At 48.2% G+C, this 27,841-nt stretch overlaps 1 protein-coding gene across 3 annotated transcripts; it reads left to right on the forward strand.

The window, feature by feature from the left end:
* Positions 1 to 611: 611 nt before the first annotated feature.
* On the forward strand, positions 612 to 27,841 carry USP30 (ubiquitin specific peptidase 30). Of its 3 annotated transcripts, none has more exons than XM_021703406.2 (13): positions 612 to 811; positions 3,924 to 4,033; positions 5,110 to 5,292; positions 9,892 to 9,995; positions 14,393 to 14,491; positions 15,088 to 15,133; positions 16,319 to 16,413; positions 21,588 to 21,647; positions 22,143 to 22,229; positions 22,813 to 22,893; positions 22,993 to 23,212; positions 25,029 to 25,149; positions 25,543 to 27,841. In XM_021703406.2, the coding sequence occupies exons 1-13, from the start codon at positions 729 to 731 to the stop codon at positions 25,805 to 25,807; spliced, it is 1,554 nt and encodes a 517-aa protein (XP_021559081.1). In that variant the 5' UTR covers positions 612 to 728; the 3' UTR covers positions 25,808 to 27,841. The 3 variants fall into 3 exon arrangements, with proteins under 3 accessions (XP_021559081.1, XP_021559080.1, XP_021559079.1); XM_021703405.2 differs by lacking the exon at positions 612 to 811 and having other exon boundaries at positions 3,830 to 4,033; positions 25,543 to 25,856; positions 26,279 to 27,841; XM_021703404.2 differs by lacking the exon at positions 612 to 811 and having other exon boundaries at positions 3,830 to 4,033.

The raw sequence follows: 27,841 nt of genomic DNA on the forward strand, positions 1-27,841 counted from the left end.
CCTCCGTTATATTTCTACGGGACGGCGCTGTTCTGGAGAGAAAGAGACTTCACCGCCAATCTCGTTTCCACCATACAAGCTACTTCCTACTTCCTGTGAAGTGTGGGTCACTTTAGGGTTGGTGTGAAGGTAGAATGTGAGTAGTGCATGTGACCTACTTAGCAATGCATGTAAGTAAACAGTAAGTTCGGTGGCTATTGTCGAAGGCCTCGCTCTCTCTGTTGATGCCATCAGAGATGGGCCAGCCTGCTCAGTAAAGGCCCTTCCTCTGCGACCTATTTACACTCTGACGACACCAGAGGGTGATAACTAAGGGTGGCCGAGGCCTGATCCCGCTTTCGGGCGGGACTGCCCTCTTCATAACGAGAAAATTAAAATGACCCCAGGAGCTGGAAGTGGGACATCTGTATTTAAAATGCACGGAGCCAGAATAAAAGTTGAACACCCAGCGGGCAGCGGGCCGCAGGCCCTCCCTTGGTAACCGACGCCGCCACCGGTTGCTAAGGGGGAGAAGGGGAAACAAGGATGTGGTCCGTCGGCTCTTGTTCTCCGGCGGCAGCTGCTTCCGGTTCTCCGGGGAGCCCGTACTTCGTCCTACCTTCCCCGGAGGAGCTGGGACTGCGGCTGCGGGTTCCGCCGCCTCGGGAGCCTCGGGAGCCCTCCGTCCAGCGCGGTGGTAGCGGCGGGGGCGGCGGCGGGGGCGGCGGCGGGTCTCCCGCGCGGCCGCGATGCTGAGCTCCCGGGCTCAGGCGGCTATGACCGCGGCCGACCGGGCCATCCAGCGCTTCCTGCGGACCGGGGCGGCCGTCAGGTGAGCCTTGGGGGGCGGGGCGGACGGAGAGGCCGGGGCCAGGGTCCCCAGCCTGCGCCTGCGGCGGCCTTTCCCGGCGCTGGCAGGGTCCCCAGGGCCGGAGCGAGCATTCCGGAGGCTTCTGCGTCGGGCTCGGTTGGAGGCCCAGGCCCCGAAGCAGGACGGCGGATGGGCCTCCAGGCCCTCCATTTCTTCGACAACGCCAGTTCTGTCAGCCCTCCCCAGTTCTGCTAGTGCCCCAAATTCTCAGTGCCCTGCCCCCCACCTGCCAGTGCCTCCTCCAGTCCTGTCCTTGTCCCCAGAACTTCCAGACACCCTCAGGCTTGTCAAAGCCCCGAATTCTGCCAGTGCCCCTCAGGCCTCTCAGTGCCGCGCAGGCCTTCCAGGACCCCTTAATCCTTTCAGGGTACCCCCAATCCTTCTGGGCCCCCCGGTCTTGTCATTCCCTGGGCCGCCAGCGTTCCCCAGTCTTGCCAAGCGCCCCAATCCTGCCGTGGTTCTCACAGCCCTGCAAAGCGACCCAGGTCTGCTAGCCCTTCCCCCATTTTGTCAGTACCCCTATTCCTGTCATCTCCCCACCCCCCAGTTAAGCCAAGGATCCCTTACTCTGTGTGGGTCCTCAGTCTTATTAGTGAATCTCTATCTTGCAAGGGTCCCGGAACAGATCAGGATCCCTTAACCTGGAAAGGCTTCCAGTCCTGTTAAGGTCTCCCATTCCTGCTAGGAACCCCAATAGTATGGGCCCCAGTCCTGTCAGGGTCCCTATTTCCCTTTTCTTCATCCTCCCATGGGCTCCAGTCTTGAGAGCTGAACGCTGCACCCCCATTACTGACCCTAAATGACTGAGACCTGTTGCTCAGCCTGGCTGCTTTCCTCTGGAACTGGAGCAGGTTTAAAGAGCTTATTAGTCCAGGGCCGGGAGCTCTTAATGGCTATCCTGTCCAGTGCCCCCATACTGTAGGTGGTAAACAGGCCTTCAGATGGCTTTGCCTGTGGCCCTCCAGCTGACCTCACAGTAGAGCTGGGGGAGAAGACAGATCTTTTTATTCCCAGACCCCACTGCTCTCCTTGTGTTGTCATTTTGCAGAGGAATGGGGGTTCCAGAGTCACCAAATTTCACTGGGCTTTTTTGTCCATACCTTGCTGAGGAACCTGGGCAAGTCCTCTCCCAACCCTTCAACACTGTCTTTCTGTTTCCCTCACGAGGTTTGTGGTTTTAAGCACAGACTTGGCATGAGTTCAGATCCACGCTGCCTCACTCACTTTGACCAAGTTGGCTACATCTCTAACGTGAAAATGAAGATGGAAAAAAAAAAAAAAGAAAGAAAATGAAGATGATAGGGGCACCTGGGTGGCTCATTTGGTTAAGCGTCTGCCTTCAGCTCAGGTCATGATCCCGGGGTCCTGGGATCGAGCCCCGCCTCTGGCTCCTTGATCAGCAGGGGAGTCTGCTTCTCCCTCTCCCTCTGCCCCTTCCCCTGCTTGTGCTCTCACTCCCTCTCAAATAAATAAAAATCTTAAAAAAAAAAAAAAAGAAAGAAAAGAAAATGAAGATGATAATAGAACCTACCTGTGAGATTGTTTTCAGGATGAGATAAGATGATCACAGTGCCTGGCATAGAGTATGCACCCTTAAATATTAGTGTTTGCTTAGGGGATTTAAAGCAGTTGTAAAGTGCTTTAGAATTTCAATGATGGTTCTTTTTAACCTTTCCAGGCACTTTTGTTAATACACCTGTTGCGTGGAAGTCGGCACAATAAAGCACTAAGAAATTCAAGGATAACTTTCCCGAATGAAATTGAGATGATAATACTTAATAATCATAGCAGCTAATGTTTATTAAGCCCTTACCTTTGCTTCCTATGCCCTAGTGCTTGTTTGATTCTCAGAACTCCATGAGCTAGGTCTCATGGTCGTCCCCATTTTACAGGTGACAAAGCTGAGCCTGAGAAGCTAAAATGATCCTCTAAGGAATAGCAGAGCCAGAATCGAACCAGATTAATGCAGTGCCCGTTTCTTAACCAAGTTCTGTGTGCTTTCTGTTGACTCTGTCTTCAGAGAACAAAGATTTGTTTGGAATTCAGTTGTCAGTTATGTATCATATTAGTTACGACATTAGGAAGATGTTGGTTTAGTGTTGACTGAGCTGAGCTCAAAACAATATTCATATGATCCAAATACTGGAATAAGAATATAATACATACACACACACACATACACATATCAAACATATGTATACAGGTATAACACATATATATATTCACACACATATTGTTTGTCTTATTTGGTGGAAATACAGAACTTTGTATAAAAACTGTTTTAAATTGCTTAAATGTCTTCATTTGTAGTAAAAGAATAACTTCAGTGCTTAAGTCTCAAGAAATTTTGAATTCAGTAAAGATTTAGAAGATCATTTATGCTATTGTATGCCTCCTCCCTGTTTAATAATCTAAAAGATAAATTCATTTCTGTATGTTTTCTCCAGTATCCAGTCATTCAGTAAATACTGTTAGGGACCTCTTAGGTGCCAGGCACGATCTAGAGACTTGGGATATGTCAATGAGTAAAACAGACAAAGATCCCTGCCCGCAGGGACTTTGCTCTCCAGTGAGGGACACAGACAATAACCGTAGTTAATAAGTGAATGTTTATGGCAGAAGGTGGTAAAAAGAAGACGCAGAACTGGGTAGCGGGGACCAGGAGTGCAGGTTCTCACTGTTGGTTAGAAGTGCACGGGAGGTGAGCGAGAGAGCCATGCAGTGATCTGGGGAGGGGGAGAGCATTCCAGGCAAAGGGAGCAGCCGTGCTAAGGCCCTGAGGTAGCCAGTGTGGTGCCAGTATGGGAGGCAGAGTAAGGGGGGAGAACCTGGGCTCCCCCTCTGAGTGAGATGGGGCTTCTGTGCCCTGTCTTAGGTTTTAAATCCTAATGTCTGAACATAGCTGATTTTCAAGACATAATCTTGTACTGTATGATGACTTCGACTTGAAAGTTAGGTGTTGGGTGGGCCAGTCGGTTACTTTGATGAAATGTTATTTCTTCATACCTGTATCTGTATTTACACACGCTGTGTTTGTGATGAGGGAAGACAGTAAACCTGTTTTCCTTTCTAGGTATAAAGTCATGAAGAACTGGGGTGTTATAGGAGGAATTGCTGCTGCTCTTGCCGCAGGAATCTATGTGATTTGGGGTCCTATTACAGAAAGAAAGAAGCGTAGGAAAGGTAAGAATGAGGTCATTAACCCCGTCCACTGTCCCACAACAGTACAATAAGGGGTGGGCATTTTTTGTTCTCTTGTGTCTTCAGCTTTCGGGCAGTGCTTTCTTTTAAGCAGAAATTAATGACTCATTATTTTAGACCCTATAGTGCAAAGATTTCTGTTCCCCCCCATCAAATCTTGAGTTTGAGACATGCTCTGTCACAAAAAAGTTCACGTGGCTTAACTGTCTGACTGTTCTCCTTCATCTGGTGCTTGTGTTGTTCAGCAGTGCGGCTGACTGATCGTGTGATACGTTTGTGGTCTCACTGCCGAGCTGCAAGTCAGCTAGGAAGAGTTTCCAGTTAGCGTCTTTAATACAAAATTCTATTTCCTTATTTTAAAACAAGCCTCTTTTGTAAATGCTGCTCTCCCTGTGTTGATTAGAACAGCCACAACAAACAAACAAAAAAAGGGATCGGTATAGCAAAATGTTGATCGTTAAATCTGGGGGTGGTTATGATTGGAGGTGATGATATATCCTCTCTTCTTTTATGCATGTGTGAGAACTTTCCTAATAAAAAGTTTCTTGGAAAAGTTTCAGCAGAAAAGGGAAGTATGTCAGATTTTGTCGATCTCTCTGCAGAAAGACTGATCAGAATTGCTATGGTGGTGTCTTTTGCACTGATTACAAGAACAAAATCATTGTCCTGGGGAGCAACAAAAGAACGGTTGTTTTCTTCTGTTCTGACATTGCTTTCTTATCAAAGGAGAGAGAGGGAGATGTTACGAAGTGTTTTGTACAAACCGTGCCAGACACCGTGGTGGCGGTCAGTAGTAACCCATGACAGGGGACCTGTCCTTCTGTCGCTTCCAGTCTTCTGAAGGAGCAGCGCTGGGACCAGGCCTCCATACGGACAGAATGTCTGGTTCCCCGCCCCCCCCCTCCCCCCCCCTCCGGACGTCTGTGGATAAGGACTTTCTGAGATTGGGATTTTCAGTGTCAGGTTCCAGTGCAGAAAGTCTGGCTCCCAAATGGGAGAGAAAGAAAGAGCAGGTCCAATGTGATATGCTTTTCTCTTCTTCCCCTGACTTTTTTCAGGACTGGTGCCTGGCCTTGTCAACCTAGGGAACACCTGCTTCATGAACTCCCTGCTGCAAGGCCTGTCTGCCTGCCCCGCTTTCATCAAGTGGCTGGAAGAGTTCACCACCCAGTACACCCGGGATCAGAAGGAGGCCCCCCCCCACCAGTATTTATCCTTAACGCTGTTGCACCTCCTCAAAGGTATCTAGCTGGGAACTTAAAGGGGATTGTGTGCATTTTGAAAGCAGCAGCCCAAATGACAGGCAAATGGTTAAAAGCTTTTGTGTGAAAAAAGATCATGCAGATCGTCATGAAAAAAAACAAAACACACTGAGGGCCCAGTAGATACAAACAGCTATTTAAAAAAAAATTTTTTTTAAGTTGTAACCATTTATTTTTAAAAATTGTCAGTGTATTAACAGCTTTTTAGGGAAGAGAACAAATCCACTGCCACTTAAGCATTTTGATTGTAAGAAGTCCTCTGGTTAATTAAAGTTTAGAAAAAAAGAAGCGTCTTAGCCTAAGAAATAAGGTGGTTCGCAGAAGAAATAGTACAGACTGTATTTAGGTAGACACGAAGAGTATCTAACGGGCACTCAAATACTCAACTTGGCCATCATCAAAGAAATAGAAATAACATAGTGGTGAGGTTATCGTTGTGTCGCCTGTCAGCAAAGACTGAAAACTCCACAGTCCTGCCCAGCTGTTGGATGACACGTTCAGACGTGCTGGTGGTGGTGTGACCCAGGGCCGGCTTTATGGAGAGCAGCTTGGAACGACACGGTTTTAGCTTGCAAAGTGCTCAGTACCATCTGACCTAGGAATTCCGTTGACCATGACCGACGCTAGCCCGAAATGGAGTTGTAAGAGCAGATGAGCTCAGGAGTGGCTGGCCAGCTGCCCTGAGCTGGGGAATCACATGTATACAAGCTTGGCACGGGCTTGAAACCGTCATCCATCCACCTTCATTTTTAAACCAGCTTTTTTGCCTGTAGAACTAGTTTTTCCTCCCATAGCGTCTCTTAACATCCCGAGAACATTCCACAGAACACGATTTGGGAAATGCTGTGATGTGCACAAAGATTTCCCAAGACCTGGTTACAAAGGAAGGCAGGGGAGGAGAGTGTGTGGGTGTCCCAACAGCAAAACGGTTAAGCAGTCACTGGAATATTACATAGCCATTATGAATCATCTTTGTCAAGTGTTTGTTGTTGTTGTTGTTAATGTGGGAGAGGCATAGACTATAATGTTAAGTTTAAAAGAGCGTTGTTCGAAATATGTTGTAATTTGACTTCAGCAAAGCGACGATTTCCACGGATAAAGGCTGGACAGAAAAAGACCAAAATGTTTACTATGGCCATTTGACAGTTTGGAAACCTTAAAACAAAACAACCATATTTCTAAAGTTCTCAACAATAAGCACATATTACTCTCACAGTCAAAAAAAAATTGGATTTAGAAAACACTTGGCTCACTGTTGCTTCGTGGAGACGTGTTCCCAGGTGATCTCAGCTTGACACAGAAAGCGAGTTCTGCTCTTCTGTATAACAGGCGAGTTGAAAGTAATTTCTTCTGCTCCCCTGTTTTAAACAAGTACCATCCCAGAGTGGAAAGCTGAAATGCGGGCAGTATAACGCAGGTTCAGGACGTGTCCTAGTGTGACTGCCAGTTCCCCCCTCTTCACACGCATGACCCACAGCTGGGAACTGGAGCCATGTGGGCAGCTACACCTGGAGTCTAGGCTCCCTTCCCTGCCTCTGCTTTTCAGGGTCATTTATTTTGGTTTTTAGAGATAATTTTTACTTTCACAAGTAACGCATGAATACATTCTGCTGGTAAAAGTTAAAGCATCACGCGTAAGGCGACAGTTCCCTTTATCACTGCCTCACTTCTGTTCCCCTCATTTCTTTACCAAAGTAAAATACAAAAGTATCCTTCCAAACTGTTTTCTGTGCATTTTAATGTTTCTAAGCACCCATAGAAATTACATATTGTTTCATTTATGTTTTTTCGTAACCAAATAGCATAATAATATCCGTGTTGGAGAAATGTCCGTTCCAGTACACGTAGCCGTACCTCATTCATTTCTTTCTCTTTGTGAGTTTATCGGTCTTATGTCTTCTGTGGGCTGCCTGCTCCTTCCCATTGCCCAATTTTAAAAAATTGTGATAAAATATCCATAACATAAAATGTACCATCTTCACCATTTCTAAGTACACACTGGGTAGCATTGAGTACATTCACATTGTTGGGTAACCATACCCACTATTCTCTTCACCAGAACTTTTCCATCATCCCATCCTGAAACTCTGTATCCTTTAAGCAGTGACTTCCCGTTCTCCTTGATCCCCAGACCCCGGAAACCACTGTCCTACTTTCTGTCTCTGAGTTTGACTCTGTATCTCACAGAAGTGGGATCATACAGTATTTGTCCTCGTGGGTCTGGCTTTATTTCACTCAGCATAGTGTCCTTGAGGTTCATCCACGTTGTAGCATGGGTCAGAATTCCATTCCTTTTTAAGGCTTCGTATGAATAATACCCCATTGTATGTACACACTGCATTTTGTTTGTCAATTCATAAGTCAAGAAACATTTGGGTGGTTTCCACCGTTGGCTATTGTGAATAATGCTGCTGGGCATGGGTGTACAAAGATCTACTCATGTCCCTGCTTTTAATTCTTTTGGGTATATACCTAGAAGCAGAATTACTGGATCAGCTGGTAAGTCTGTTTAATTCTTTTAAGGGCTTGCCATACTGTTTTACAGGGCAGAGGTACCATTTTGCATTCCCCCCAAAAGTGCACGCAGGGCTCCAGCTCTCCACATCCTTGCCAATGCTTGTTATTTAGTCTGTCTTTTTGATAGTAGCCATCATGGGTGTGAAGTGATCATCTCATTGTGGTTTTGATCTGCATTTCCCTACTGGTAAGTGATGTTGAGTAGGAGTCTTCATGTGTTTCTGGCCATTTGTATTGTTGTGTTTTTTTTGTGTTTGTTTCTATTTTATAAATGTCTACCCAAGTCCCTTGTCCATGTTTGATTTGGGATGTCTGCATTTTTATTGTTGTGTTTCGGGAGCTCTTAATATGTTCTGGATATCAATCCCTTATAGATATGTGATTTGCAGACCTCATTCCCTTTCACCGTTGTCAAGATATTATTATTTAGCTATGTGCCTCCAGGGCCTTGTTGTCATAAACAGGCTACAGTGAATGTTCTTGTTTGTGCCCCTAGTGTGCACAAGCCTGTGTTTCCCTAGCATAGATCCTGGGAGAGTCAAATTGCTAGGATATAAATTGTAGGATGGGAAAAACAGTAGACATTGCCAGATCGCCCCACAGCATTTTAGGCAAAATTAGGCTAAGAGGGACATTAAAATTTTCCTTCAGAGGAGAAAAGCTAACCGACAGGCTGCCTGGGGAGCGTAGGAGGAAGAAGGGAAGTACGGTTGCCTGCGTAAGGGGCTCCCTTTGTTCTGGAGGGTAAAGGTCTGACCCCAGGCTATGTCCGCCCCGTTAAGGCGAGCCTTAGGACTTAGCACTGGCTAGCAGGGCTGCTGCTTCTCCCCAGGTTACCACCCCGAGTCACCACCACGTGCAGGTAGGGAAGGAGGTGGCATTGCTCAGAACCTCCGGAGTCAGAGCCAAAGGAATGTCTCAAGTTCACTAAGTGCAAATCAGAAGAACCAGGCTAGCTTAGTTTTCCCGGCGTTAATTGAACTTGGAAAGCTGCCCTGTGGTGGCAGGCCCCTGTATTTTTAGCTCCCGCGCTCTAGCAATACTGGCCCAGTGAAATATACTGTGGAAGGGGGGCGGGCAAGATCAGGAATCAGCAAACTATGGCATGTGGGCCGCGTCTGCGCCACTGCCTGTTTTTGTCAATAAAGTTTTATTGAAACAGCCGTGCCCATTTACTTGCTCTTTACGGCTGCCGTGGTGTTACAGCAGCAGAGTTGAGTAGTTGCTGCAGAGCCCGCAAAGCCAGAAATGTCCCCTGTCTGACCCTTGACTGAAAAAGCTTGCCAACCCTTGATCTAGTTGTAATTATAATATAAGCTCATAAGCCCCTCACACTTCTATTTTTGTTCGTTAGGCTTGATTCTACTGATGACTGAAAAGTAAACTCAGGGGCGCCTGAGTGGCTCAGTCGGTTGAGTGTCTGGTTCTTGGTCTTGGCTCAGGTCTTGATCTCACGGTCATGAGTTCGAGCCTCGCGTTGGAATCTGTGCTGGGCGTGGAGCCTATGTAAAAAAAGAAAAAGAGGGAAAAAAAAAAAAGAAGGGAAAGTAAACCACTCAGCAGCCCCCTTCAGGCTGCCATGTATGGCTTGCTGTTTTACCATGATAATCAGAAACTCCAGGGAGACGGACACAGGTTAAGGCCCTGTGGCCTCAGAGAGAGTCCTGTAGAGGGGAGTCAAGCACTGAGCGTGGGTTGGACTAGATGAATGTGTAAGGGCTCACCCGCCCTCAGAACTGTGAGTAAAAACCATTTGATTATGCAGGAATCTTGCAAAAATTTATATCAATAATGGAAATTCAAATAGCTGAAATCAGTTACTTCGTTTAAATGCTACAGGCTCATGAAAAATCACGTTCATTCGGGAAACATGCAGTGCCTAACAGCCCTCTAAGCCTTGGGTAAGGCTACAAAGAGGAATAATGAAAGAGCTATAGTTCCAAGGTGAATTTTACAGTGAGATGCTTAATTAGCTTTGATATGTTGTGTGGGGCAGGTTTCCTGGTTTCTTGTTGTGCTAGTGATGCAATCTAATAATTGCATTACTTTTTTGGTTCCCAGCTCTGTCCTGTCAAGAAGTCACCGACGATGAGGTCTTAGATGCAAGCTGCTTGTTGGATGTCTTAAGAATGTACAGATGGCAGATCTCTTCATTTGAAGAACAGGTGAACACCCCGTTCAAAATCCTGCCCACTAATGCGCTGGGGCCTGAGCTGGCAACGAGGGCTGGAAACTAGCCTCGTTGCTGCAGCGTGAGGAATAAATGCCAGTGTCGACCTTGTACTTGCCTGGCCTGAGTGTACATTTCTGGGGCAGTTTAGGATTCTGGAACCAGATCATGAACTTTGTTCCTATTCTCCCGATCAGAGGAGAAAGACAGCTGTTTTTGTTTCTGTTTTTTTTTTTTTACCCAGTGAGTGGCAAGGTTAGCAGGATAGGGTTTGAACAGTTGCCAAAGAGCGATCCTCCTTTTTGTCCTTGAGTGACTTTGCACTTGATTACCTGGATCCTTCAGAGAGCAGCAGGTGGCTTTACCTTAGAAGCTTAGAGGTTCAGGTGAGACCCTTTTTTGAACCATACCCTTGTTTAAAGAAAAAAAAAAATCATTTTTCGAGGCTAGATTACTTGAAGTGGCCCCCGACCTTGAGCAGCCGTCATGAGCAACCCCAGGGCCTTACGCCAGCCCCTCGTACCCCCTTTCCTGCAACTACAGATTCACTGCCTTTTTTGGTCCTGACCACCCTCCTCCTCCTCAGACTGCTAGTACGGACGGTGAGTCTGAGGCCGAAGCTGAGACAGTGAAGTTGTAGGGATAGGTCATTTAGCTTCCAGTGATGTGCGGGTATGTCCTCCTTGGCCACATTCCTGGGCCGGCTTTGGCCAGCTTTGTGTTGGCTGCTTCTGCTTCCACCATCCAGACACAGGACCCAAGAAATGGGAGACAGCTTTTAGGCTCCCAAAAGCGTGGGACAGGAGTGAAAAGCATTTAAAAATGCTGGAAAGTGAGGTGGGAAAGCTCTCCAGCTGCCCTTATTTTATAGAGACTACCTCTGTTTCCATTTTAGTCTGAAGCCACGTAGGTGTTCCTTTTTAAACATGGTGTTGATGGTATCAACTTTCTTACAAGGCATCTCGATGAATCCCTTGTATATTGAAATGTTTTTCCATTTAGAAAATACTTACTAAATCCTCCTCTGGTAGCTGCCATGATTTAGCTGCATTTTCCTCTCTCTAACCTGAGAGAGTGACAGCGATTTAGCCCCAGAGACATCGAATACCTTGTCTAAGTCCCGCTCTTGTGTCAAGGAGCCACTGACGCACCAGTTCTCTTGGGCAGTGTTTCCAGCAGCCTCAGCCTGCAGCTGAGCCCCGCAGCTGTAGCATTCGAGGGAAAAAGGTGGGCATGGCTGGCCGCCGGCCTCTTCCTCTCTGAAGGCAGCCGGAGCTTCTGGCCCGGGGCCTTGTCCACATCTTCGTTATTCCTGATCCCGTCAGTCAACAGCAGACACTTTCCAGTGTCTGGAGCTAGAGCTGTGGGGGATGTATCGGGCCAGGCGCTCGCCTCATGTGAATTCTCGGAGTTCATCCTCACGGCAACCCTGTAAGGTCTCACTGTTACTGTCCCCGTCTTGCAGATGAGAACACTGAGGTTCAGAGAAGCCCAAAGTCACACAGCTCCTTAAGTGGCAGAGGCAGGATTCGGGCCACTCGTGCTAAAGTGCACAGTGAAGCTCCACCCTCTTCTTCGAGGCATTCCTTTTGTCAAGGCCAAGTAGTTCCATGGCCCACGGTGATGGAATAGGGTTTAGGTCTGACTTCAGCCTGTCTTAGGATTCTTCTCCCTGGGGAACCCTTGTTCCTGCTTCAGATGCCTTGTCTGTGAGCCTCCCGGAAAAGCTGGTCCCCTTTCAGGCGGGAGCACCGCCGCTAGATAAATAGCCAGGCGGCCCCATCTACCCCTGGGTTGTGCGTCCCACAAGGGCCTTGCCTTATTTATCTTTGAACCTTTCATCACTCTCTTGCTAACTGCCCTTCATGGCCTGGGAGGGGATTCTTGTATACGGGCCACAAATGTTTATGGAATGCCTGCCTCAGGCGGGGCCTGCCGAGGGCCTGGGCTTGTGGCAAACAGGACTTGCAGGGCTCCTGCTCACAGGAAACTCCTGTTCTAGTGGAGGACTGTGGACAGTAAAGGGGTACCGAGAAGACAAGCATGCTGACGTGCCAGTGTGAGTGTAGGGGGGCGTGGAGCTGGGGTGGGGGGCAAAAAGCAGTGGGGAGACTCCCTTAGGTAGGGAAGGTGCTCCTGTAGACGCGAGGTTTTTGCTGAGACCTGAAGTCTGAAAAGAAGGGAGGCCTGTGAGGAGCTGGGTGCAGAGTGTTCCAGACGGGCCTGCGCAGGGTGAGACCTTAAGGATGCCGCGTTGGGGAAGGGCAAAGGGGCAGCGTGGCTGTGGCCAGGGGCAGGAGGGCAGCGGAGGGGAGGGGCTCAGGGCTCGGCAGGCAGCAGGTTGTGCAGGGCCCCGGGCGCTCTGCGCCGGAGCTGGGCTTCTGCTGTGTGTGCAGTGGGACCCACTGGCAGCCTTGTCCAGGGACTGCTGTGACCTGGTCTGTGTTTGAACAGGACATGCTGTCCCGGAGGGACCGTAGTGGGGCAGAGGGAGCAGAGAGGAGGGTCGGGAGGCCGTTGCTGGCGTCCGGGCGGCCGATGGCCTGGCTCAGACGGGGGGTGAGGCGGGGGGACGGAGAGTCCTCGGGATTTGGGGTGTGTGCTGGAGGTAGCTGCACCAGCAGGAGGTGGCGGGGTGGGGGGCTTCTTATGTCAGGGAGGGTCCTTGCAGGAGGGTCTCCTTCAGGACGTGCCTTTTCGGCAGAAATTTGAAGGATGAGAAGGAGGCAACTGTGTGAAGACGGGGGCGGGCTCCTCAAGCCAGGGCGCGGGAAGAGCAGGCCCCGAGATGGGAATGTGTGTCCTGGCTCATGGGGCGCCAGGAGGCCCAGGGCACAGGCCTGGTGAGCGAGGCAGGGAGGGCGAGGGGCCACATCAGGTCTTCGGGCCTACCCGGCTGGGGGTGGGGACTTACCCACCAGGGAAAGCACTGGGAAGTTGAAAGCGGAAGAGGAAAGGCATCTGCCTCTTAAAAGATCACCCTGGTGACTGCAGGGAGAGCATAGCGGGCCAGTGCCTCCGGAATTCAGGGGAGGAGAGACCGACCCATCTCAGAAGAGCCAGGGATGGCTTTGGCTTTCGGGGAGAGCAGCCCCCTGCCATATGATGCAGCAATTCCACATCCAGTGTATGCCCAAAAGAATTGAAAGCCAGGACTCCAGCGGGTACTTGTCCACCCATATACATAGCCGGTCATTCACAACAGCCAAAAGGTAGAAGCGGCCCGGTGTCCAGCAGCGCATGAATGGATAAACAAAATGCGGTGTATGTGTGTGTACACATGCAGTAGAATATGTATACGTGTACGTACTTACGTATTCATATACACGCACAATGGAATATCATTCAACTTTACAAAGGAAGGAGATTCTGACACGTGCTATACCGTGGATGAGCCTTGCAGACATTGAGCTCAGTGCAATAAGCCAGTCACGGAAGGACAAACACTGTATGATTCCTTATCCAAGTTTCCACAAGTGGCCCAATTGCTGGGGACAGAGGTGGCCGCCGGGGGCTGGGGGCTGGGGGTGGGGAGTCAGTATTTAATGGGGACAGAGTTTCGGTTGGGGAAGCTAGAGAAGTTCAGAGGATGGGTTGTGTTGATGGTCACACAACAGTGTGAATGTACTTAACCCAACAGGAGTGTATGCTTAAAAACAATTAAAATGGCAGCTTGGATATCATGTGTGTACTTTACTGCAATAAAAAAGGAGTAGTCCGGTGGCATGGAGGCCAGGGCCATGTTGACAAAGCTGAAACAGGCTCAGAGACAGCTGGTGTGAAGGCAGTGCCCCCCCCTTTCCTTCTCTCTCCCTTTGGGCCCCTTAGTTGAGGGCCTTTGTTGTGAAAATGTCTGGGATATAAATTTGCATTTAATGGGCTGAACCTTGAGAAGGTGGAGAGCAGGGGCACCTGGGTGGCTCAGTTAGTTACATGGCTGCCTTTGGCTCAGGTCACGATCCTGGGGTCCTGGGATCGAGCCCCGTGTCGGACTCTATCCTCAGTGAGGAGTCTGCTTCTCCCTCTCCCTCTGCCTGCTGCTTTGCCTACTTGTGCTCTCTATCTCTCTGTCAAATAAATAAATAAAATTAAAAAAAAAAAGAGGGGCGCCTGGGGGGCTCAGTCGTTAAGCGTCTGCCTTCAGCTCAGGTCATGATCCCCGGGTCCTGGGATCGAGCCCTACATCGGGCTCCGTGCTCGGCAAGAGGCCTGCCTCACCCTCTCCCCCTGCTTGTGTTCCCTCTCTCGCTGAGTTTCTCTCTGTCAAATAAATAAATAAAATCTTAAAAAAAAAAGGTGGAGCAAATTCTGCCCCGTTAGTGCGGGGGGTCTGCCTGGTGGTGCACACAGGGCCCCCTCGGGCCTCTCTTAAGCTGCTTTGCCCTTTGACAGGATGCCCACGAGTTATTCCATGTCATTACCTCATCCCTGGAAGACGAGCGGGACCGGCAGCCCCGGGTCACCCATTTGTTTGATGTGCATTCCCTGGAGGTAAGCCCTTGGTATTTCCAAGACGTGTGTGGTTGTGCATTTTCATAGGGATAGATAGAGAACACGAGTATAATCTTTGTACAACTCTAAACTCAAAAGTAAGTCTCAGCAAAAATCAAGAGTGGGCGTGGGGCTGGGGGATTGTCTTATGCTGCAAACTCTGCAATTGGTGACTTTGGTTAGGGGTGTCAAGGCTCTTTAAAATGATTCATTGCTGCAATTTGTGGTGGCTTTGAGAAGAAAAGGTATTTTTCCCCCTATTTAATACAGGGAACAAGGAGCCATAGGAATGCTAAATGAATCCTCATTTCCCTGGAACATGATAAATATTAGGGAGTTGATAAAAGTTAACTAATAAAGGGGTGGGGGGAAATATTCCAGAGAGAGGAAATGTGTTTTTCATTTGATGAAGGATTAGGTACAGTACCCAACCAGAGAGAATCATCAGGGCTACTTTCAGGATCTGGTTAAAAATTGGGTTTAAGTGGTGCAACCAGCAGAGAAACTTTGTAAGCTTTAGGAGCAGGTGAGGGGGTTAAAAGGGATCGCAGCTGGGTTTTCAGTCTGTTTTTTTTTTTTCTTTTTTTTCCCTACAGCAGCAGCCAGAAGTAACTCCTAAACAAATAACCTGCCGCACGAGAGGTAATCATTCCCCTCGAACTATAAGACGCAGGACGGGTACTTTTGAGATGTGACAATGATTTGCTTGTTTACAAAAACAATAACTTTTTTTCTGGGCACATCCAGTCCAACTTGAACTGTGTGTACTTGCAAAGGAACTTGGGTTTTAGAAACAGCTCTATCTTGTTCCCTTGGGCCATCTTGAATTGTTCCCTCACGCCTTGCTCAGTTTCCCGCCTGGAAAAAAAGTAACGGACTTATTTCTACTTCAAACAGGGGTTTCCTTTCTACCTTCTTGAATTGATCTTGTGAGGAGCTTCTTAGGCTGAAACTGTCATATCCTCAGCAAATGATCACAGTCCTCGTTAGAAGGAGATTGTTGTTTTCTTAAGACCTAAACTTAAGGGAAAAAAAAGGAAAGACACGTGAATTCCTTTGTGCATCAGTAGTAATAACAGTGATTATCTTTTGAGGCCCAAACTGTTTGCCAGGCACCGTAGCATCTCATTTAAGCCTCACAGCAATGGTGCGAAGTTGATCGTGGGGATAATGGGTTAATCATTGCCCTCATTCCCAGTGAACCGAGGTTCACAGAGATGAAGTGACTTCCTGGGTCATAAAACTAATAAGAAGCAAAGCCAGGATAGAGCCCAGGGCCGCCTGACTCTAGGGCGTGTGTTTCTGACTAGCCTACCACGCTGTTGATTCCTCCAACTCCTGTCCTATCCAAAAAAAAAAAAAAATCCAGTTTTTCAGAAGTTGCTTATTCTGATGATTTACAGAAGTTTATCTCACTTTCTGGAATGTTCCCTTGTGGTATCCTTCCTTGGACATCTCAAACATCTTAAGCGAATGTTTGTGAAAATACATTATTCAACACCAGTTCCTTTTTTATTTCATTTTTTTTTCCTTTCAAGATTTTATTTAAATTCAAGTTAGTGAACATATGGTATAAATTCCGTTTTTAAATGTGGCTGTACCCATTATACAGAAACCACATTTAAGGACTTGCATAAATTCTCCTGGGAAGGGGATGGGTTGCCTTTTTAATGGAAGTCAATAAGGAAAGCTATTTCAGTTTACTTTTCAGGAACATTTTTTTTCCTAAAGAGGGAGTTGCTACGAAATACTAAAAAGGAGGGTGAGTTTGGAGGTTGGTGCCAAAGGGCTCGAGGTGGCATAGCAAGACATGTTCTGTATTTCCAGGCTCACCTCACCCCACGTCCAATCACTGGAAATCTCAGCATCCTTTCCATGGAAGGCTGACGAGCAACATGATCTGCAAACACTGTGAACACCAGGTAAATACAATACCAGCGCTTGATATTTTCTGGCGAGGTTTTCTTTCAAGTCGAGACTTGGGAAGCATCTAGAGAGTGTGGACTGATGTTGGTCGGTGGCGTTTGTGGTCACCTGGGCTCTGCGCACCTAGTGGACAGACCGCCTCCCTTTAGTCAGTGACCCTCGGGTGGCATCTTCTGCCCTGAGAGCAGCAGACCCACTGTGCACTGGCAGGAGCTGCGTCTCAAGGTTGGGTCTATACTGACAGTAGACACAACAGATTCTGTTGTTTGGTTGGGTTTTTGGGGTTTGGGGAGGTTTTGCTTTCAGCGTTTTAAAATAATTTTTATTTGGAAAATTTCCAACATAAATACAAAAATAGAGAATTGTGTAACTATCGCCTCAATCAATTTTAGGATATTGTCATCCTCCCCACCCCCACCAAAAAAAAAACCCTGTGCCCATTAGCAGTTACTCTCCATTTCCCCCACTCTTCTAGCCTTAGGTGACCACTAACCTACTTTGTGTCTCTATAGTATTGCCTATTCTGGATATTTCATATGCACGGAACCATACAATACATGGTCCTTTGCGACTAGCTTCTTTCACTCAGCATCATGGTTTTCTTTTATTCCATTAATATGGTGAGTTGCAGTGATTGATTTTTCTAATGTTAAACTAGGCTTGTGTTTCTGCAATAAACTCCACTTTATTGTGATGTACTTTTTTACATATATTACTGGATTTGGTTTGCTGATATTATCTAAAGAAGGTTAGTGTCTGTTTATGAGGAATATTGGTCTTAACAGTTTTCTCGTAATGTCTTGTCAGGTTTTGTTATGAGGACTATACCACCCTCATAGCATGAGCTGGGAAGTGTTCCTTCCCCCATTTCCTGAAGGACTTGGGTTTAGATCAGTATTGTTTCTTCCTTAAATATTTCCTAGAATTATCCATTTCTTTTTCTTTCTTTAGTTTTATTTTTGCGGAATTTTTTATGAGACTTTGCTGTTAGGTACATACACATGTGCTAATTATGATGAGTTTACTCTCACTGTCTTGGTAAAATGTCCCTTTTTATCTCTGGTAAGACTCCTTGTCCTGGAGTCTATTTTGTCTGGTTAGTTTTCATCTGAGTGGTGTTTCTTTCTTTCCCTTTTTTTTAAAAAATTTTATTTGTTTATTTATTTGAAAGAGAGAGAGCAGAGGGAGGGGCAGACGGAGAGGGAGAATCTCTCAAGCAGACTCACCGATCCTCTTGGGATGAGCGTGGAGCCTGATGCTAGGCTCCATCTCAACCCTGAGGTCATGACCTGAGTCGAAATCAAGAGTCAGATGCTTAACCGACTAAGCCACCCAGGCGTCCCTAACTAGTGTTTCTATAGGATATCTCTTTCTGTTCTTTTATTTTTGACCTAACTTTGTCTTTGTATTTAGAGTGTGGCTTTTGTAGATAGCATATATTTGGGTTCAGTTTGACAATTTGCCTTTTAATTGGTGTGTTTTGTCCATTTACATTTAACATTTTTATGTGGTCGGATTTAGGTCTGCTAGTTCACTGTTTTCTATTTGTCTCATAATTTTTTGGTAACATTTCTTATATCTCTTGGCAGCAAATTCATTTGGTTTTCATTTATATGAAAATGCTTCTCTTTTGCCTATTTTTCCCCCCCCAAGAATAGTTTTGTTTGGTACAGATTGGGGGGTTGACAGTGTTGCTGTTGTTCAGGTTCGGTTTGATTTGGTTTATTTGTTTTTTTGACTGAAGTCATTTGGTGCCTCTGTTTCCAATCATGGAGTCTCGTTAGGAAGCAAATGACTACGGAAGGTCGTCTCAGTTTATGGAGGGGAAGACGAGGCAGGCAGAGTCTGTGGTAGCGATTGCCTTGCATCATCTTACAACACACGGAAACCTTATGTCCGATGCCCCCCACCGCTGACTTGCTGTTTCACGATGGAGGGAGATGGAGGGGAAGATCTAGGTGGAGGGTAGTGCAGGAAATCAGACCTTCCCGAAGTCTCTACTCTCCATACCTTGCCCACTAGCTCTGAAAACCACATTGCTTCTTGAGCAGTCTGGCAGGGGCTGAAGGAGCCTCTCAGATGCACCACGGGCTCTCAGGCTGTGACCGGTGAATTTGCAGCAGTTGCACTCTCTCCTCGCTCCCCGCCGTTCTCTCCACCCCCACGCACCCGCTCCTGGTTGTGCACCTCCTTCTGATCCCCGCCACGGCCACCTGTTACGTGTGAAGCAGTCTACAGATTGCACTTGAGCATCAGGCAAAGAATAGCTGACACGTGACATGTGGCATCAAAGCAGGAAGATAGGCCTAGAAGCCTGTGCGGGAGGGTGACATCTTCCCTTCAGGGGCGAAGCCGAACCCTTGAGGGCCTTGTCTGCTCTTGAGCTTCCACCCCTGTTCCCGCCAGTCAGAGCCCCCCCCACCCCAAGGAAATGCGACTTGCCCGATGTCACAGAGCAGCAGAACCAGGGCCCTACCTCTCAGGGTCATTCTCTCTCCCAGCCGCACCCCCCCCCCCATCGTGGAGGGGGCGCCCGCATGCCTGCTTTGGTTACTTTCAGTTCGCCACTGTAAAGATGTTGTTCTGTTGGCTTCTGGCCTCCACCTTTTCTGATGCACAGCCAGCATCATTCACGGCGCCCTCCTGTACGTAGAGTGTCACTTTTCTCCCTCTGCCAGCTTATAAGATTTTCTCGCTACTTTTGAGTTTCAGCTGTCTGTGCACCCTGTGCCTAGGTGTCCTTTTCTTTGTATTTGCTTGGAATTTGCTGAATTTCATAAATCTGTACATTTATGTTTTTCATCAAATTTGCACATTTTTTTTGGCCATTATTTTTCCAAAAAATTTTATGCCCCATTCTCTACGTATTGGTCTGCTTGATATTGTTCCACAGCTCACTGAGGCTTGGTTCATTTTTCTTCAACCTCTTTCCTCCACGTTCTTCAAATTGGGTAATATCTATGGACTTATCTTCAAGTTCATGGACTCTTCTCCATCTTCACTTTGCTTGTCCAGTGAACTTTTCTTTCTTTCCTTTTTTTTTTTTTTTTAAGATTTTATTGATTTATTAGAGAGAGAGTGCCAGTACTGGAGGAGGGAGGGGCAGAGAGAGAAGGAGAAGCAGACTCCCTGCTGAGCAGGGAGCCCGATGTGGGACTTGATCCCAGGACCCTGGGATCATGACCTGAGCCGAAGGCAGAGGCTTAACCAGCTGAGCCACCCAGGTGCCCCCCAGCGAACTTTTCATTTTAGTTATTATTCTTAGTTGTATAATATCCATTTGGTTCTTTATAGTTTCCATTTATCTGCTGAGACTCTCCATTTGTCCCCCACCAGAACTAAATAACTGTCTTCCTTTGTGTCCTTGAGCTTATTTGCCATAATTCTTTTTAAGGTCCTTGTGCTAATTTCAGTATCCAGGTCATCCATAGGATCCTTCACCATGGGTCACATTTTCCTCTTTGTGCTGTATGTCTAGTAATTTTTTATTGCATATTTAACATTGTAGTAGAGACTTTGGATTCTGTTATGTTTCTCTGAAAAATAATGAATTCTGTTCTGATGTGCAGTTAACTTGGCTGAGCTCAAAGCCAAACTGTCTTCCCCACGTCAGGCAGCAAAATCTGCAGTTTTCTCAGCTTCTAGCTTCTGCTTTTTTGCCAGGCTCCTGGAGTTTCCCTGTGTGGGTGTGTTTGTGTGGGTGCGCACACACGCATGTGTGTGCCTTGGAATTGGGCAGGGTTTATACATTGATTTGGGGGCTCATGCTCTTGGTGGCTCCCGTCTTTCTGGGATTTCCCCGAGCCTCTGCACCAGCCCTGAACTCTGTCTTCTGATACCTCCATCCTGTAAGACTGCAGCTTTTTGCCACCTGACACTGAACTGCAGAGACCCGGGAGTTCCCTCAAGTGAAAAGTTACACAAGGATGGGCGCCTGGGTGGCTCAGTTGGTTAAGCGACTGCCTTCGGCTCAGGTCATGATCCTGGAGTCCCGGGATCGAGTCCCGCATCGGGCTCCCTGCTCGGCAGGGAGTCTGCTTCTCCCTCTGACCTTCCTCCCTCTCATGCTCTCTGTCTCTCATTCTCTCTGTCAAATAAATAAATAAAATCTTTAAAAAATATATATATATTTTATTTATTTGAGAAAGAGAGCATGAGTGGGGATAGGGGGGTAAGGGGGCAGGGGGGAAGGGGCAGAGGGGGGGGGAGAAGCGGGCTCCCTGCCAGGACCCTGAGATCAGGACTTGAGCTGAAAGCAGAGGCTCAACAAACTGAGCCACTCAGGTGCCCCAAACTTTTTTTAAAAAAATATTTTATTGGGCGCCTGGGTGGCTCAGTTGGTTAAGCGACTGCCTTCGGCTCAGGTCATGATCCTGGAGTCCCGGGATCGAGTCCCGCATCGGGCTCCCTGCTCAGCAGGGAGTCTGCTTCTCCCTCTCCTGCTCCCCCCTATTGTGCTCTTTCTCTCTCTCAAATAAATAAATAAATAAAATCTTTAAAAAAAAAAAAAAAAAAAAGTTACACAAGGCAAATCTCACTGCGGAGTTCCTGTTTCCCAAGAGTTGACAGTAGCTCTCCAGTCATCCAAACGGTTGTGTTTTGTTTTGGTCCAGAATTTATATGCATTATCTCAAGGAGAGCTAGTCTAGCCAAGCTACTCTGCCATCACCAAAAGCAGCAACTCTTACTCTATTTTATCATCTGGGTTTTTTTGCAGTTAATAACAGAACAGGCACATCTTTCCATACACTCACACATTCCTCTACTGTGCTATTTTGAACAGAGCATGCTGTTCTGTGGACATGACGTAATTTATTTAATCATTCCCTAGAAATTTCAACTATTCATATTTTGCTGTTATAAATAATGCCGGGATGAACATCCTCATAGTTTTGTCCATGGTTATTTCCTGAAGATAAAATTCCTACATTGCTGGGTCAGGTATGTTCTCTTACAGTTACCTTATAAGCTGTCCTTCAGTATCACTGTACCTCTGACGTTGACAGGGTTGTTTGTAATAGAATTTGCTTCTAGGTAGGTACACCGTGTTTCAATATGTCAGCGTTGGGCATCTAAATATTACACTGTTTCATAGGCATGTGTCTTCCCATCTCTAAAGCTCTGACTTGAACCTACGTCCTTTCTGGATTTTCTGCAATGTTTGTTTCAGAGTCCTGTTCGATTTGATACCTTCGACAGCCTTTCACTGAGTATTCCAGCTGCCACGTGGGTATGTACCGAGCGATGGTTTTTTTGGGGTCCGTTTTGGAGACATTCAAATCCGAACGGGCTTTGAGACGTGTTGTGTAGCCAAGGTACTATGCATTACTCAGACACATGGTTGGCTGAACCTGTCTTGGTTGTAATGTGTGGTACCATGGCCTGATCTGGCAGGAGAAGAAAGTGGATGGTTTTTCTCTGGCTGCAGGAATTTCGGCTTTTTTCAACACACACACGTATTAACCTCAAATTCAAAGATCTCTAAAACAGTGGGGGAGTCCATAAGTTTCTGCAGTGTTACGTACGTCCTCATAGCCTTGAATCTGCCCATAATAGCAAGTCTAGGATGCTTTGAGCTCCACGTTTGCTTAGGGAACGTCCAGTTGCATCTGGAAGCTTTATTGCCCATATAAGCAAAAGTAAAGCTCTGGGATCACATTGCCTTCTGTTAACAGTTTCCCTGTAATTGAATTGTAATCATGAATTTTGTTTTCTGGTGCTAAAGGGGCATCCACTGACCTTGGACCACTGCCTTCACCACTTTATCTCATCCGAATCTGTGCGGGACGTCGTATGTGACAACTGTACGCAGGTAAGCCTCTAATGCCCGGTGTCACCCCCCAGCGGGCCTGTGTGTCCCGATGCAGCACCTCTCACACCACCGCTCACCGCTCGCCTGAGCTCCTCTGACTATACCAAGGGGGGCTTTTCGGCCACAGCCACGTAACCTGGCTAGGAAATTGGTAGCTCTTCACCAGATGAGTTCACTTCATCTGCAGGATAGTTAAAGAAAAACCCTGAGTGCTGTGCTTTGAGACAGGACGTCCCTCCCCACCGCCCCCCGACCGACACTCACCTGCCTGACTCCCCTGAGCGTTCGTGTGTCATCCTCTGAAGAGGAACCGTGGGCAGAATTTCTGAGGACACAGAACAAAATAGATGATGTGCCACAGCAGAGTTCCTGCATCGCACTGTCATTTCTCTTGTCCCCACTGTCACTGTTACTTAATGATTAAAACAGTGAGAACGACTCACAATTAACTGGGCAGCTGAGCTCCTTTCGCAGGTCAAAGTCAGGTGCCAACTGAATACAGGTGTAACACCAACCTGGCTGTGGCCCTCCCCAGATGTTACACTTCAAGAAATTCTGCAGAGCGATCTTTCTCTTACTTCAGATCGAAGCCAGAGGGACGTTGAATGGGGAGAAGGTGGAACACCAGAGGACCACCTTTGTTAAACAGCTGAAACTAGGCAAGGTGAGCCCCCCCCACACGCCTTGTCGGCTTTGCCCTCGGGGACCCCTGTGTCCCGCCCCCGACACTCAGCCACGTCCGGTTTCTCTCCCATCCCTGCAGCTCCCTCAGTGTCTGTGCATCCACCTGCAGCGGCTGAGCTGGTCCAGCCATGGCACACCCCTGAAGCGGCATGAGCACGTGCAGTTCAACGAGTTCCTGATGATGGACATCTATAAGTATCACCTCCTCGGGCACAGACCTGGTCAGCATAGCCCCAAGCCCAGTGAGACCGCGGGGCCCACCCTGGACCTGCAGGACGGGCCGGCCGCCCCCAGATCAGGTGTGTGCCCAAGGGGCTAACACACGGAACTTACAGCACAGGGAAAAGGAATTTGGTGTCACCACCTTCTGGGGCCCTTATGCCACAAGGGGAGCTAGTCCAGCGGTTGCTTAAGTTCTTGAGAATAGCAGGACTGGGGGTATGGGAGGGAAGATTCCTTAAAAGAGGTTAAACTTACATAGTAACGAGGTGTATGGTTTTAAAAACGGTATCACAGTTGAAAAAATATGGGAAGAAAAACTTAAGATTGCTGACAGAATGGTAATTGGCCCCTAGCATTCCAATGAATTTCTTCCCCCACCCCGCCCCGCAGGGTCATGTCATTTATAAAGATGTGGGGAGGAGAAGTTCTGGCTAAAGATCATGTCCTCGTTACTGAGTTCCTTACTGATCTAGCTCCACTGCTCTCCTCACTTGAGACTAATTACCGAGTCGGGCCCCCCGGGAGCAGGTAGCTCTTACTGCCCCCAGTCTTGGCTGAGGGGAAAATCGAGGCCCCAGGAGGTGAAATGACTGGTCACGGAGCAAACATCAGTCCACTGGGAGGACGGGCACCAGAAGGCAGCGTTGGGCAGTTTTTAAAAGCTATCTTTTCTAACGCCTTGAGTTCTTTAGAATTACATAGACCAGGAAAACCCACCGACTCTGAGGGCTCCGAGCCTAGACTCCCTGTCCGCACCTGCTCCCAGTCAAGCCGGAGGCCTGGCTTCCCCGCACCCCGGATGCTCCTGACTTAGCGTCCCTTGCTGCTTTTATTCTTTCTCGCCTCTACGGTTGCGTGGCCTGGCAGGACACCATTCACAGGGAGACTGTATTTTGCCTTTTTTCAGCAGATCAGTAGACGAACGTCAGAGCAGCCATGGCGTGAAGAGGGCTGTCTTTGGACCGCCTCACCCTGGATCCCTGCTCCCCCGCCCGCATGTCGCAGCATGCTCGCTGTGGCTCCTGTATGGCCCACAGGGGCCTGCTGGGTACTCACAGGGCCCCGCACAGGGCACTTGAAAGGGCAAGAGAGGTCAAGATCTCCTTCGTTATTTTATCTACACCCATCAACATTTATCAACACAGTTACGTGTTGGTATTCTTTAGAAGCTGGCAATTAAAGAATAGAGAATGTTGAGGTCCGTGGTTCTCATCAGGGAGTTTTGTCCCCCAGGAGACATGGGGCAGTGGCTGGTGGCATTTTTGGCTGTCACAACCAAGGAGACGGGTGTTACTGGCATCAGGTGGGTAGAGGCCAGGGATGCTGTGAAACCTCCTACGATGCCCAGGACAGCCCCACAACCAAGAGTTAACCCAGCCCACGTGTCAGTAGTGAGAGTTGAGAAACATTGGTTTAGGTTGAAATGCCAGTAAATTAGCTACAGCTTAACTCTGGCGCATCTTTAGCAAACAGGGACGGGGGCTTCAAGATTCACAAAGCTGTCAAAGTGAGCAGCAGACCAGGAGTTAGACCCACTTTTCCTACTCGGGATTAAGAAAATCAAGGACAAAAAGGTAGGGGCGCCTGGGTTAAGCGTCTGCCTTCAGCTCAGGTCATGATCCCGGGGTCCTGGGATCGAGCCCCATGTTGGGCTCCCTGCTCAGTGGGGAGCCTGCTTCTCCCTCTCCCCCTGTTCCCTCTCTCTCTCTCTCTCTCAAATAAATAAATAAAATCTGGAAAAAAAGGACAAAAAGGTAGGAATCAGTCCAACACAAAATGAATTTGTTTTTCTCTTTGCAGCATTGTTGGGGAGTTAAACCCAAGGTAATGGAGGGCACGGTGTGTTCTACAGCCACTGTTGCGGTAATTGCCTTGGGCCTTTTTCTCTTGCAGTTCTGGATCAGCCCGGGGGCCCGAAAACACACATTTTTATGAATGGAGCCTGCTCCCCATCTTTATTGCCCCCCCTGCCAGGCCCGATGCCCTTCCCGCTCCCGGTGGTTCCTGACTACAGGTGAGCCGCCCCGGAGAAGCACAGTCTTCATTTCTCATAGCTCCTGGTTCTCTTGGTTTCCAGAATTAGCTTTGCACAGAAATGGATGACAATGCAGACATTTTTCTTTTATCTTCAGGTGTAATTTCACTATTACACATTCCTGTTTTTGTCCCAACTGGAAAGCACTTTAAGAATTCTAGAAGTACGTAAAATTTAAATATATGCGTTCTGTGTATGTATGTGGGAATGCATCAGTCTGCATTTTAAGGGTCGTGTAGTGTTCACTTGTATGGAGGTACCCTCTGTCAGTCCCCCATCACCGAACAGCTAGGATTCTTTCACTTTTTGGTTTTGCCCATGACCCTTCTTTTTTGTATCTGTAAACGGCTTGCATGTGTTCCTCCCATTCAGCTCCTCCACGTACCTCTTCCGGCTGATGGCAGTTGTGGTCCACCACGGAGACATGCACTCGGGACACTTCGTGACTTACCGACGGTCCCCGCCGTCGGCCAAGAACCCTCTTTCAACCAGCAACCAGTGGCTGTGGATCTCCGACGACACGGTCCGCAAGGCCAGCCTGCAGGAGGTCCTGTCCTCCAGCGCCTACCTGCTGTTTTATGAGCGTGTTCTTTCCAAGATGCAGCCCCAGGGCCGGGAGTACAGGTCCGAAGAATGACGGCCCTGCCCCAGAGCCGATGGCACTTTCCACGTGGGCCGGGAACCAGGCAAGATCTGGCTGTGTGTGCGTGCGCAGGTGGCCCCGCTAGAGTCCTCAGCCTTTTGGTGTGTTCTCAGAGTGGGCTCCATGCAGGAGCCGCTGGGCCCCAGTTCAAACCAAATCTGGCCCCCTGAACAGCTCTGGGAGCGTGCGCTGGGTGGTGTCCTCACTGTGCTCCGACCATTCATTCTGTCTAGAACGTCTTTTTACTCACCTGATACAGGTAATTAAAAGAAACCCGGTCCTGGAAGCCACCTTTTTTATATTTGGCTATGTTAGGTGTTCTCAGAGGGGAGGTAACTTTGTCTAATCCTCCAATCGGTTTCAGCATAGATCTTTTATTTTTAATAAGCAGGCCCCCAAAATTGGTGAAATTATTAAAGGCAACAGTTTAGAAGAAGTGCCTTTCACTTTCGATTGCTTTTGTAGCACGTCCATTCTGGAAAATACACATTGTCTAAGAGTCCTCTGAACAACTTTTGAGAAAAGCTCTGCTCCTTCCAAGTTTCTCCGCGGAGAGCAACAGGACGCCTAAAAGACGCCTGAAGAACACCCGCCTTCTCTTTTTGTGGGTCTTTTCTAATCTTTGGATTCTTTCTGTCATCAAAGTGCACCTGCCAAATCTGCCCCCCCACCCCCACCGTAGGGTGGGGGGGGGATTCTTCCGCTGCTCCGTCAGCTGTGAGCTGCTTCCCGCTTGCTCTTACTGTCGGCACACTGGACGGGAGACGTGACGATGGTCTGTCATCCAACTGCGTGAACAGTGGGCACGGGGCAGCATCCGTGCCGACCACTGCACCTCCTCTGCTCTGGACAAAGCCAGTTTTTACACGACATCCCCACCCCCCCGTGGACGGTTATTTCTAACTCTGTCGCCCCTGCAGCGCTCCCGAGGTTTACAGGTGCAGCTGGGGGCTGTGTGAGATTCAGGAGCTGGGGTCTGGGAAGGGCACTGACCGCAGGGCCACAGTCGGACTTCCTCGTTTGGCAAGGGTAGGCTTAGGCTCAGCGAGCATCCAAACCCCAGCCCTTTCCACAAAAAAGAAGGAAGTTTTCAATTTGTAAAAAACGTATCCTTACAGCTGATCATCTAGTACTGTCATTTTGTTATAGGTCCATACTCTACATTTTTTGTACAAAGACTGTACTGAGCATTCTCTTCCCTCTTGGGAGAAGGCTCATGGATGTAGCCCAGCACCACAGGAAGTTTGAGGACACAGTGGTATCTATGTTCTAGCTAGGTTTTTTATTAAAAAAAATTCAAATGGACTCTTCAGAGTTAAGATTTGGAATTTGAACTTCCTAAAAGGTCACCCGAGGTGAGGCTGAGAACGGGGCTTCCCCTGGGGGGGGTGGGCTGGCAGACGCTGCTAGACCAGGCCTGGGTGTCCGCAAAGAGCGCAAGGGGCCCGGGTGATCGCCGTCCCGCCGGGCCCAGCACGCACCCCGAGGACTCACAACTCTCGACCGACTGAACGTACCGTGGAAGGTTCTCCGGGCCCCGGACGTCCGGGAGAGAGGAGCAGCGTGAAGCGTCCTTCCCGGTTCCGTTGCAGGCCCTGGCTTTGATGTTGCCTCGAGTACAGCTGTTTTGCCTGAGTCCGGGGGACAAACACCCGATGATGTGACCCTTACACCGTGCTGCAAAACTAGCTTTCAGTAACTGCTCTTCTGCCGCCGTTTCCCCTTTGAAATCTGCTGTTAAAGAGATGCCGGGCCCGGAACGTTCAGCTGTAAGCTGATGGCGGGTCAGAGGCTGGGGTGGCCATGCACGGTCTCTGACCCGGACTTAAAGCTGACTTCCTCATTTTATAAATTATTAGGCATTAAGTAGCAGCCACCTCATCTTTCTAGCTTTAAGTTATTTACAGAGCGGCTTCTCTGGGCAAAAACCTAAGTTAAACTAGTAGTTTATGCCATAATAACTTCTGATTTATGTATTTGCTAAAGGTACCTTTTGTATCTGCTGTGTATTATAGTAATAAAAAAATC

Source organism: Neomonachus schauinslandi, chromosome 14 (genome assembly GCF_002201575.2).
Source record: "Neomonachus schauinslandi chromosome 14, ASM220157v2, whole genome shotgun sequence".
Taxonomy (NCBI): Eukaryota; Metazoa; Chordata; class Mammalia; order Carnivora; family Phocidae; genus Neomonachus; species Neomonachus schauinslandi.

Coding starts and splice junctions, on each gene's coding strand:
- USP30 (XM_021703404.2), top strand. CDS start 3,835: ATGAAATGTTATTTCTTCATACCTGTATCTGTATTTACACACGCTGTG. Junction 14,492..15,087: donor TTGATGTGCATTCCCTGGAG/GTAAGCCCTTGG, acceptor TTTTCCCTACAG/CAGCAGCCAGAAGTAACTCC. Junction 15,134..16,318: donor AATAACCTGCCGCACGAGAG/GTAATCATTCCC, acceptor CTGTATTTCCAG/GCTCACCTCACCCCACGTCC.